At 38.2% G+C, this 13,516-nt stretch overlaps 1 protein-coding gene across 1 annotated transcript in view; it reads right to left on the reverse strand.

Annotated features, from left to right (window-relative positions):
- The window catches only part of CRISPLD1 (cysteine rich secretory protein LCCL domain containing 1), a 313,945-nt gene that overhangs the window by 167,292 nt on the left and 133,137 nt on the right, over positions 1-13,516 (reverse strand). Inside the window, exons 5-6 of the mRNA XM_078687130.1 lie at positions 12,542-12,657; positions 3,742-3,842 (exon numbers count right to left, since the gene is read on the reverse strand). Of these exons, the coding sequence (XP_078543256.1) occupies positions 3,742-3,842; positions 12,542-12,657 (217 nt within the window). The remainder of the gene's footprint in view (positions 1-3,741; positions 3,843-12,541; positions 12,658-13,516) is intronic.

Raw genomic sequence — 13,516 nt, forward strand, 5'->3', positions numbered from 1 at the left:
GTGGGTAGCCACAAACAAGTCACTGACCCTTTCCCAAATAGGGAAAGGTTGGAAGTTTACTCCTATCGTGGTCAAGAGTAAGTCCTTTTTTAGAGAGGAAATGCAAGCAGATGACCCCCAAATCTGATGGGGTGTGGGGGAAAAAGTATTTCCAATGATACAATTTTTTCACTTAGAAAATAACGAAAAAGGAGAAAAATGAGCACGTGAGAAGACATTCATGAAGGCACGATGATACATAAGGAGTGCTGAAATGCCTTCAAATCTAAGTCAATGTGAAATGACAAAAGATTCCCAGCAATGCACCTATAACTCAGATTTTCATTTTCCATCAGTACCATTAGAAATCTCTATGAATTCCAAAAATTTGCAAAACCTCGCTCCAGTGAGTTTGGAAACTTGGGAGTAAAGACTTACAACTTTTCATGTGAGATAGGGGCAGATGTATCAAGATTCAATTTTGCGATTTCTAAATAGCGATTTTTAAGGAATCGCTATTTAGAAATCCCAAAATGGAATGTATGTAAAAAAATCGCTATTTTTTAGCGATTTCTTAGTCTTCCTTATTTGCGAATTTGCAATTTGCGAATTTGCAATTAAGGAATAATTTCCCATTCATTCCTATGGGCCAGGAGGGTATAAAGTGATTTAGCGGTTTCAAACAGCTGGTGCATCTCTTACTGATGTGCTGTTACCACTCTTTTCGTCTCTCAGTTACCAGGCCTGCCGACGGTTAAACGCAGCATTGCCGAATCGAACAGAATTACATTCCTCCAGTTACACCGAATACCTGACGATCTGTTGATAGTTGTGTACCAGTTAGTTCCAACACGTCATACTCCAGATTTACCAACACCATCCGGATTTCATTTCCACGTCCCTTACTTCTCAATGAAAAGAGGAGTCTCCCATGGTGGTTATTTCAGGGGGTTTTCCCAGCAATGATTTGTTTTGTCCTGATGATGGTCTACATGACGACTGCATACTCGACCGAAACGTCGACACTTACATCATCTCCAGAAGCGTTGCGTTGGCACAAACATACGACCATTGTTTATTAATTAATTTGGTTGTCTGTGATAATTGTCAGGAGTTGATGTTCAGTTGTGAACTGATGAGTTGATGTCATTTATACCTCTGTTCATAACTTCTTTTGCTTCAATTAATGTCTCTGTATGTCTCCCCAGAATCTTATTTGATGCTTTAACACTAAATATAAAGAACTTCTATAGAATACAATTTTACCTTCTCCGTGTTTCTCTTTTCCTTCCCGTGATTGATTCTATTTTCAAACGTGATATCTTGTTGATACACTGGAGTGTGATAATCTAATACGACTCCCAACTAAGTTCTAGTGTTTCCAAATCAAGTCCCTTGTAGCTCATTTTGACCTCAATCATCTAGTGCCCAAGCCTACAAGGGTATATTGGGTTTTCCCCTGCCTTAATCACGTTACCAGTGCAGGCGCAAATTTGTGCCTGCCCTAAAATAGTGCGCTTGGTGTAACAGGGTACACTGTCCCTGTGCATCAAAGCACATACCTGCGCAGTGCACCCTAATGCACTGCCTTTCATTAATGTGCTGAGGCCAGTGCAGGTGTATTTTAAAAATGCACATTCAGGGTAAAAGGGCACCTTCTGTCTTGGTGTGCACACCCAGTTAAACACTCACATTGGCAAATAACAGGGCAGTCCATCATAATTGTAACACATGCCTAGGAAGATATTGCGCAATCATGTTCAGTCATAAGAGTGATCAAACTCCTAAGCCCATAAGTTTCACAGTTCAGAAACTCAGGCTGGCAGCACATCACTGAAGGAACTTGCAATTGTATAGTAGTTGAGGGCATCCCCTTGCCTTATGACAAAAACAACTTGAACTAGTGTTAAACACTTTTTGTTTGCCATAAAGGTAATTCTATGTGTACCTAAAATATTTACATTTTGCAGAACTAAAATCAGGTATGTGCATGCTATTACACTTTGCATTTACAATTAGCTGCCTATGATAAGCCATGTTATGTTATAGTAACTTTTAAAGCGTAACAAATACCTGGAGGTGTCAAGGCGCTAGCTCTTAGTGAGTGCAACTAGAATTATCCTTAACTAGAGAAGAATCAGGTTTTTAATTCCTTCCTAAAGGCTAGTAGGATAGTTTTAGCTCTAATGAAAAAAGGAAGTTGGGTCCATTCTTTTGTGGTCGAGGTCACAAAACGTCTTGCTCCCCAATTGGTCTGTTTAAACCTGGCAGCCATAAGTTTCAAAGTACCAGTGGAACGTAGGTTTCCCCCTGGATGTTACAATTTAAAGGATGAATGCACACTAGCCCCAGGTACTACTGAGGAAGGGAACTAGAGGCAAACCAGGGCGATAGGAACCGCCAGCTTCCAACAAAAAAATGTTATACACAAATGGGGCCGCTCCTATGAGAATGACCTAAAAAGTGCTCAGAAGTGTTATGTGTATGTGAGTGTGGACAACATCTCACAAAAAGTTTAGGACTGGCCTCACACACCACCTGGTGTCATGCTTCATCATTGGCCAGTCCTCGCACTCTAAAAACTTGGTTTGATAGAGGGCGGGCATACACCTGACGTCAGGGATGCACTTCTAATTAAGTAGGGGGCCAGAGTGAGAGAGTGCAATTAATGAAAATAGGTGGTTGTATGGTGTATATAAACAAGTGAATGGCAAAATGGGGAAAGTTTTTAACCCCTTGCCATGTAGAATTGGGTCGACATGTTTCTGCCTAGTGTCCACAGTGGTACATGGCATTCATCAAGACCTAGATAATATAATATATGAAGGGCTCCACTCTTACCAACACTGTGGTTAGACAACATACTGGTGCAGAAAGGCATACGCCATTAGTTGCAAAATACATAATTTCAGTTAGAGTAGATCATCTGCTTGTTAGGAAGTGATATTATTGATCCACAGACAACAGACGGCTCATAGTGCTTGTTCAAATAGGATCATATGATCATATTCCAAGGCTAGCTGGAACTCCGATGGTAGCCTAACCAACAATATACTGGTCCAGAAAGGTTGCATCCTTGCGCCGACATTATTTACCCTCTATATCAATGGTCTAATTGGTGAACTCTTCAATTGCGATGGTGACCCTCCGAAACTGGCAGGTAGAGCAGTGCTGTGTCTGCTATTTGCAGACAATACACTGCTTATCGCTAAAACCCCTAGAGGAATCCAAAACCTCCTAAACAAATTTGCTAAGGTTTGCAAAGAAAAGGGCTTAGAAATAAACTGCTCCAAAACAAAGTATATGTCCTTTATTCCCTATAAATCTAGTAAGGGCAAACTGCATTACAACGCATGCCGTTACCTCTCATTTTTTACTCCGTAAAATCTTTTATAATACAGGGCTTCACAACGCAATCCATCAAAACGCATTGTCCATTACAACGCAATTTACTATTCTAACTCCACAGGGGCGTTGTATTTGGGGAATGCGTTGTAATGGTTTGTAATGTAAAGCCCTGCATTGTAAAAGATTTTGCATAGCAAAAAATGCGGGGTAATGGCATGCATTGTAATGCAGTCATTGTAAAAGATACCCTCATGTATGTCATTATAAATCCTTCAATGATACATTTTCTACATGTGAAAAAGTATAATTTCAAAAAAACAACTGAGTCAGGGAGAAACTTCTAAAAACGACACTTAAAAACAATTTGTGTGTGTATTCAAGGAACATATTTTCACATAATACCAGTGTACATACCTTTGTAACAAAGATTATCTCTACATCCTCCTCCAAAGCTTGGTGGGCAGGCTGAACATGGCCGACCATGTTTGTATGGAGCATGTCCCCACCAATTGCCCCTTAAATGCAAATAATAAAAAAATTTAACACATAATTTGTTTTAATATATATGAACATGTGAGTTTCATTTAAAACTATTGAAATAGATAAATGCAAATCCATTTATGGTGCAACAAAGTAAAAAATTAAACAGACTTACTCTCCAAATATACTGGAATTGCAACATTTATGGCTCTGGACTCTGTCACGTGGAAACTTAAAGCAAAAGAGACAGTGGAGCCCAGGGAAATAAGTGTACCTTAATTTCATAAATTGTCAATGTATATTAACTATCCAATGTGAACAAATGGTTCCAAGAGGCTACTCTTCCATTTCAATGCTTTTACATTTTTGCACTCATAAGATATATGAATCAATCAGTCAAGGGACAACACAATCAATGAACAAAGTAATGTATTCACATTATACAGTATACATATGTTCCATATGCATACACTATAAATTTGTTTTTACCCAGACTACACAAGTATTTGAGAGTAGTACTGAAGGCACAGTGCACAAGTGGGGGCTATTCACGGAGGCATTTTGGAGGACTAAAAGTAGTACTCCTATCACACTCTTGTACGTGCTTTTACGTGGCCTTGGAGGCAAATTGACCTAAAGCATCTAAAACTGGAAAAACAATACTATTGAGGCTATATTTATATACATTTAGTGCGTATAGAAAGGACTGTGCCCTCTTTGCAGTTCTGATAGGAAGTTGGATGTTTCTGTGCTGATTAACAAAAGCATTTAAGAGTGTATAAAAAGAGTACTTGTGAAGCACAACGTACTGTACTCATAAACCCATTTGTGAATTGATCACAGTGTTTATGCTAACAGGGCCCTGGCTGAACCTAATCAATTTAAAGAGCTAAATGATGCTTCATAAAAGCTACTGTATGCACAGTTCACTTAATTTAGTCTGGTAAGTTAGAATGTCAACCCTACTGCTATAGAATACATGAGTCTCAGCACAATAATGTCAAGTCAGGCTGCATCGTACATACGAGAGAAAAGTGTTCTAGAAAGAGAAGTGTATGTTTGATATATTGGTATTATCAACTATGTGTGTGCTTTACTCACATATGGTGTCATCATCCAGGCTTGTAATGTGCTAGAGACATACTAGGTAGAGAAAAATAGAGTAGAAGTTTCAGTGTCCTTCCATAATCTAGTGTACCAAACTGTAAAAACGAACTTCTAATGCTTACCTAGGAAAATATGGAATAGTGTTACAATATAGGAAAAAGGTTAAGGTAATAAAGAGTTTGAAAACCAACATGGTTTATCTGCATGGGTTCATAATAGTTTCAATGCGGACTACCAAAATGTATGATATTCCAAGAGGGTAGAGAGGCTTCTAGTTCTCATATGTGAGTAATTTTGTGAACATTTGAAAGACAAAACTAAATTTAGTTGAAAAAGAGAGGAACTGAGAACAAAACGTTCCTGTGAAAGGATGGGAGACTCACCAATATTACTTAAAATCAGCTCTGGATTAGGGAGCAACAAAGCTGCTGTCTTGTACTTCAAGTGTCGGGTGTAAAGATTTTTAAAGTCAAAGATGCAGTAGAAAGGGTGTGTGTTAGAAAAAAAATGTCTGTCCAACAGCCAATGGGGTTGCATGCATGAGTGGTTTGCTTCAGCACAGAAGTAGATGTTGCAAGCTAAATGAACAAATGTCTTATTTCTGATTTTGCGCAACATCTTTCATGTCTCTGCTATAGCATCTGTTCTGGTCAAATCCAGAACAGATGCAAAGTTGAATGAGATAACTGCAGCAAAGTTCAGGAGCTGATGGATAATTTGGAAATCTCCTGCAGCCATTCACTCATAGCCAGACAAAATGGAATATCTACATAACTTACAATCTAACACAAATTCTTTATTTCCATAAACTCTTAATCTTCCAGATGCAATTGTGTAGTGCATATTTCTTAAAGATAACACAAGCCAGAAATCCTGTAGTCAACAAATTATATTTATGAATTCACTATATATTTTGTAGAAGGATTCCAGTTATTAACATATCCATCAAACCGTTAATTACATCAAATAGTCTAACCTGTTCTTTTCAGCAATTAGTTGCAAAATACATAATTTCAGTTAGAGTAGATCATCTGCTTGTTAGGAAGTGATATTATTGATCCACAGACAACAGACGGCTCATAGCGCTTGTTCAAATAGGATCATATGATCACAATCCAAGGCTAGCTGGAAATCCGATGGTAGCCTAACCAACAATATACTGGTCCAGAAAGGTTGCGTCCTTGCTCCAACATTATTTACCCTTTATATCAATGGTCTAATTGGTGTACACTTCAATTGCGATGGTGACCCTCCGAAACAGGCAGGTAGATCAGTGCTGTGTCTGCTATTTGCAGACAATACACTGCTTATCGCTAAAACACCTAGAGGAATCCAAAGCCTCCTAAACAAATTTGCTAAGGTTTGCAAAGAAAAGGGCTTAGAAATAAACTGCTTCAAAATAAAGTATATGTCCTTTAATCCCTATAAATCTAGTAAGGGCAAACTTGTGTTGGGTACGCAAGTTTTGGAGCAAGTAAAGTCCTTTGATTACCTGGGAGTTCGCATCAGTGATAGGCTGACTTGGAATGCGCAGCTGGCCAAAGAGCACCTTCACCCTCCAGCATGTAGATTGTGCCCTAGTACGTAGGGCTAGGACCTCTCCCTACCGGCCCATTTCACCTATCCTAGAATTGCATAAGGAAAAAGGTCTAGGAGCGCCTCTTTATGGGGATTGGAAAACCGTACAGACCTAACTACCACTGAAAACAAAATTCATTAGAGCTATTACGAACTTGCTAGTGAATACACCACTTGTGCCACTAAGACTAGACCTCGGCCTAAAACCCATTGAATATTTAACCATTCTCCGGGCCCTTCTATTCTGGATAAGGGTGTGGACAAGCAACACAAAGGTACCACTTGAGGATGCCTAGGTTGAGCTGATTGCATTGCACAGGCAAACGGGTCAAATCAAGTGGTTAAAAAAGATCAAGGCGTGGTTTTTAAAAAATTAGTTGGGGCAACTCTGGGGGGAACCTGGGACCATTACTAAATCTTTGGTCCCTCTTGTTAAAAAAAGGTTCTTGGGGATGATGGTCTCGGAAAGTATTGAACACTTTGCACATGGCACTTTAACTGTGAGATTTTTAAATGTCAAAGACAGCTTTGGCTTGGAGTCTTTCTTGGACGACATCGAGCCACCACAGGCACAAACTCTGTATACCTAACTTAGATATGGAACCATTCCTTTAAACACAAGGAGAAGTAGATGGGGAAATGTGGTGGTTAATGTACTGTGCCTCTTCTGCCTTGCAGCTCCTGAGACACTCTAGCATTTTCTTTTTTGTTGCCCGTCCTCTGCTGATTTAAGAAGAACCTGGAGAGCCCCTGTTTTTTGTATGCTTTCTATTAGGTGTCATTCGGAAGCTATACAAATTTTTAAATGCTGTACCACACGTTGGCTAGTGTTTGCCATCTCCTGCTATTTGCTTAGAGGAGGAGGCTACAATGTGTAATGCAGTCTATGAAAATGGCCGTGCCCACATAGTTTAATTTGTCCAGATGGATGATTCAGCCTATTGTCGTTTTATAGGTCCTATAACCTTGTTGTTAATGGATATTTTGAGAACACACTTTTAATGTAATATTAACTGTTTTTATTCTGATGTATTGTTTTTTTATGATGTGAATGATCATATTTTTTATATGATCATATCAGATATTTTAACTTATATGTTTATTTAACACCCCCTAAATCATACCTTTGAGGAGGCCTCAGGTCATTAAAGAGGTTATTAACTTGTAACAGTTGATGTACTTATTTTTGTTATTGTGCAATACTGTGCATTACATGTACCATGTGTTTTGCTAGTATGCTTTTAAAGCTGTTTCTCTCACCTAACATCACAATCATAAAGTTCATTTTTAACAAACAGAAATGATTCAAAAGGTATGAGAGAACTTTTCATAGCCCTCACCTTCAGGGAGACATGAACATTTAAGACATTGAAAAGAAAGGAGTGGAGAGGCTCCTAAAACAGCATCATTAGTGGTGTTTGTTTTCATCAACATTTTACTACTGAAACATCAATAGGCCTGGTCTTGCAGATAGGCCAAGATCGTGAAATTGTAAATGTATTTTAGGTATTAATGGGTGTTAACTGTTGTGATATCGAACAATAATTATGGCAAAAACTTCGATGCTTAGAGATTAGGCATAACAGGACTGTAAAAATACACTGTATAATATGTGGCCTGCACAGTGTGGATTTCTGATGAGTGTATGCTTGTGGCCAGATTGCCAGAACTCACAACAATAAATCAAATGTGACTGAAAGTCTCTGGCAGGTTGGTTCATGCCTAACAGGCACTATTTCTAGGCTTCCAGGTTGAGGGAGATCTGTGGGTCATAACTCACATGTTCCTTCTGCTTACAGTTGAACCAAATCAGTCCATGCAAGGGGCAAATAAGGATCTTCTCAGTTATGTTCACATTAGGCTTATGAAAACATAATCACAGCAATGCTACATTGCAAAGCTCGAATGTTTCATTCAAACTGTCCTGCTCTGTGTGAAGCGGATCAATCCCACAACTTTCTTACATGGATCAAAGTTAGGACACTCTGTTAATCAAGCTTAACTATATCAATCCTCTATTGTTCAATATCATGAGTGATATCCTTGACTGTTTAACAAGCGGGCATTGGCTGTTGAAAGGAAACTTCTGCTACAATGCTTGCAGATTCTCTGCTTAAGGATTTTAGCCACTGCAAATGAGGAAAATAAATACTTGTGTATAATATTTTGGTAGAGTTATAGTTTGAATACAATGGTCACGTTTGTTTATGATACTCAAACTTCGTGCTATCATTGTACATTTTCAGGCTAAACAGTTACCACATTTGAAGTGACCTGCCATTTGTGTCAAGTTTAATTTTACCTTCAGTTTGTTGGAATGAGTTACCTTTCCATCTTTCTAAGCCCTGACCTACCGATGTTTCACATTCGTCTTGCAATGGCAAGCAAATAGAGTACTGTTAGTAGTTATTCCCACCCAAAATAATTTGTTTTTTTTTAGAAGTATTTTCTTTTGGAGTTTGCTTACAGGAGTAAAATAACTGACATATCAATTGATTGTATTTTGTCTCTCTCAATTTAGACTATAAGAGATCCTGCTGGGGACAACTCCAGGATAAGTTTCTTGCCAGTTGCTTAGAATAGTGTACAAAAAGGGATCCAACTGGATGAAATTGCATTTACAAGTGACACTGCAGAAAAGGTCCATAGTCCACGGTCTATAGCCTAAGCAGGGAAGTTCATCAAGCTATTGATTAGTCTAACTTGGTCTCCCCAACTTGTTTGTGCTTCACCCTTCCTGTTTTCTGAACCCTTTTTGTTGACTCATACGTCTTTGTACACTTTACCACTGCACACCAGTGCTAAAGTGCTTGTGCCTTCTCCTTTAAACATGGTAACATTTTCTTACACCCAATTGGCACATTTAACTTACTTGTATGCGTCCATTAAAGTGGTAATACGTTAACTCGGGGCTCTAAATAAAATGCTAATAGTCGGCCTGCAGGACTGATTGCGTCACTCACTTAAGTACCCTTTTGAAATATGTCTCCGGTCTGCCATCGCAGGCATGTATATGCAGATTTTAAACTGCCATTTCAACCTGGCAAAATAAACCTTTGTTCTGGTCTAAATCTTCCTCTTTAATGCATAAAAGTCATCCCTGGATAAGGCCCTAAACACCCCATAGGGCAGTGTGCATTGTGATAAAAAAAAGTTGTCATGTACTTTAAGTTGTTGCATGTTCCAGCAGAGAAAAACTCACAAATTAATTTTCAGTTCAGTTCAAACGTCTTTATTTGAATATTTCATCATAAAAGACATCCATAACAGATTAATTGTCACTACTGTGAGGCCTGCCTCTCCAATAGGACAGCATTGAGTTACCTTATTACATTTAATAAGTGATAACCTTCGATTTGGAGTAGGTAGGACTGTTGAGTTTGGTCTCTAAAGAATTGTAATTTTAGAATCCTCTTTAATGAGAAAGTCAGGTTTTAAGTTACAAATCTGAAAATGCTACGTTAGAAAGTTGGCATTTTCTTGTCCCAACCAATTGGTGCCTGCAGCCTGCGCGTGGGTCACATGACTAGGTGTGCGTGGCAGTTGGCCTTTGTGTATTCCTTCCACATAGTCGCATAATAGAGAGACTGGGTGATGGCAGGATGGACCATCTAAGCAGAATGGGATAGTGGAGCTGTCACCTATAACACATACATTTCAAAGAGGCTGCCTCAGCACACTCACACAGGGCTTCACACTAGGTCACTGTCTCCCCAACAACCTCAGACCAGGTCTGGGAGGCAGGAAAATCGAGACACTTTGTTGGGGTGGGCGGCTCCAGAAGCTTCTCCTACTTCAAAGGGGGCATTAAGCATAAAAATAGAGCCCTCAGACCAACTCTTCAGTTCACCTCTGGATCTGCAGACTGCCCTGCTGTCTGTTGTCTGCTGGGTACTTCTGAGGAATGCCTTGTTGCATGAAGATGACTGCTCTGCAGCCTGAAGCCAGCCTTGTGCCCCCAGAGGACTACCCTGCTGCCTGAGCCCTGATTTTTTACACAAACATTTGTAGAATACTGATATTTGGGGATTAGGTTTATTTAAAATTTCAAAGCATGTTTACGGATGAATTTCCTGTTAATGGAAGTCTGAATACGTTTAAGTAGTTTTTTTCTGTATGTAAACCAGATGGCTGATAAGAATTTTTTTTGTGAGTGTTCAGTGTTTTAGTGGGTGCCTGATCTCTTGTTCATGCTTTGGTGTGCCCTGAATGCAATGGAATCCCCTTTATCTGCAGGTTTAATCATAAAGTCATTTTCAGTCATGAGGCTCTCCAAACAGTGTCTTTCCACTTTGGAGATATTACATAGAATATACTGTTTCCGCTTTTTAACTTTCTCTAAGTTTTGAATAACAATCTTTTCAAGAGCCAGAATTTCTGCTGGCATGAAGAATTAAGAAGGATTAAGAGTGAAGAGAAAGCAACTTGAGCCAGTATCACCCTCAAAAGAACTGTTGGAAAAGAAATATTGGAGCTTCACTTTACAAAAAAAGATGCATTTATCTCTTAAGTCTGACAAAGTCTGCAAGCAAGTTAATTGTTTAGAATACCTACGCCTCTGCTAATGATAATATCCTCATTGAGACTTAAAATATAGGACAATATGTTGAAAATTAGGTACTTTAAATCTTGAGTTTGAGTCAATCGAAGTTGCACTGAGTGAGCTACAAAGTGGTGATTCACAGTTAGTAAGCTCCTTGAGTGCACCCCCTGAAATGGAGGTGGTTGTCTGCCCCCCCCCCCTTTGAAGTGAGGCTGGGTGGTGTCTGCACTGTGTAAGATTGAGATTCGAATTGCTAAGACTGTTTCTGTTGAGCACACCCAATTCTTCTTTATTGCTTGATTGACTGCTTAGTTTTTAACATTCTGCGTTGACATTGTTCCAGTTCCTGCATTATTCTCCTTCCTCCATTAGGAAAGGTCCTGCAACTCTTGTTCCTCCCTTCTTTGTACCACTTTCCTGCCCCCATCTAATTTTTGACTCATTTCTCTCCAGATCGATGAAGCTATTCTTTGGGGAGATCTCTCCATCTCCACTCACTTGTACTTGCCTTAGCTTTTATGTATTCTCAGAGGAATGTATTATCATTTTTCTGACGTTATTGCCTGGAGTTTAAATTAGCACCTTCACAAAACAGTGGAGTTCATCTCAGAATTGCCAGAACAATGCTGGTCGTTTCTTCAGCAAGGGGATTTGGGTAACTAAGATCTTAATCAACAATTCAGTTTTTATGAAAGAGTGTTAACCTTTCATTGCATTTAACAGTTATAGGCCACACCTTTCAGCTGTTCTTAATTAACACATTGAAATAGTTTGCACTTTTATTTTTCCTGATGTCACTACTCGGTATAATTGAGAAGCCTATGTGAACTTGTCAAATTTATACAGAACTTGGAATCATTTTAAAGGGGAATATTACTGAGTGGGAGGGAAATCAAATTGTTTTCAAAACAAATTATACAATGTATACCAAAATGACAATGGGTCATTTTTGTCAAGAACAAAAACGAAATTAAATCAAAAGTTTCAATACATTTCTAAAGCTTGTTTTTTCCCAGGTGTCTTCTTCGTTATGGTGTTGCTTTTAATTTAACCTAACTGTATTTAAAAACATTTGTCTTGCAAGCAACATCATGTTTCTCTTTATTATTTACATTAGGTGGGATGGACACGATTAATCAAAAGTGATGTAGCATGATCTAGAATTCACAACCCTGCGGAAATAATTGATTATCAATGAATATTTTAAGGGTAGAATTTCCACTTTTAGAAAAGAGGCAAATCATTTTTGCTGGTTGGTTTTCAGATAATGTATGGACTGCCAATCTGACACAACGGCAACAGGACTAGGGATGAATATCGACTTCAAACATATTTGTACACACAAAATGAATCACAATCCATATTGTTAAATAGAGAACATATGCAGCCATACGAACAGTGCTGATAACAAAGATTTGTGTTTTGATAACATGAGTTAAGGAGATATTAAAAAGATTAATGTTATTTTTAAAATGTGAGGAGTATAAATAAATAATTTGTACTTACTTGGGAGAGTAATTGCACACCAGGTAAATGGCTTTGGGCCATATCTGTCCCCACACATTCATGTTATGACACAAGTTTATAGCACATCCAATTCTGTTACTTGTTGCCCATACTACCTAAATGGCAAGAAATATTGATGTATAATTAAGTAGAAAAAAATAAAAACAGATACGAATATTTGACAAATGTATAATTTAAAGGAACCTGACCTGCTAGTATGCATAATCCCCAAAGAAAAGTAAAATATGTATTCTCTCAAGGTTGAATAAGATGACACAATACCATTTGTTTTAGATAATCTGCATGCATGCACTTCTCACACTTTAAGGAATGTTCCTTGCTAAGACAGTTTGTTCTGCGATACTCACAGAGAGAAGAAAATCAGTTTGCAATGAAACAAATGTGTTGAATGTTCATCTACACTTTCATTGTAAAACCAAAATACAAGGCAATACAATGAAATGTTCCTTTGTACCACACATAAGAATCGCTGTATGCATTTAGTTGAATTAAATCTATACACAGAGGGATAGCGGATACCTCTTGCTGACTTATGTATTGTGGACTCATGATACATGACCTTTTTGGCGGAGGTTTCATGTTCTCATTTATATGATTGTTGGTTCATCCCTTTCAAATCTTAGCTGACTCAATGAACTATGACAAGGGTATGAAAGTTCACCATTTCAGATGTAAGATTGTTCAAGAAAATACTATAAACTTATATTTAATATCTGCAACTGTTGACTCATCCCATCCCAAACTCGTTTTGACTTTTCACCATCTACACTGTACACTATTTCACTACATTGAACCATAGCAGACATTGTAATTAAATATATGGTTTTAGCATGTAATTGATAATAACCTAACTGTTTATTTCATATTATAAACTTAAAGGTTTTTTTCCCTGTTTGATATTCTTTTCAAATTATCTCAGTACTAGAAGTCTTGAGAAGCGATCACACACAACTT

This window comes from Lissotriton helveticus, chromosome 4_1 (genome assembly GCF_964261635.1).
Source record: "Lissotriton helveticus chromosome 4_1, aLisHel1.1, whole genome shotgun sequence".
Taxonomy (NCBI): Eukaryota; Metazoa; Chordata; class Amphibia; order Caudata; family Salamandridae; genus Lissotriton; species Lissotriton helveticus.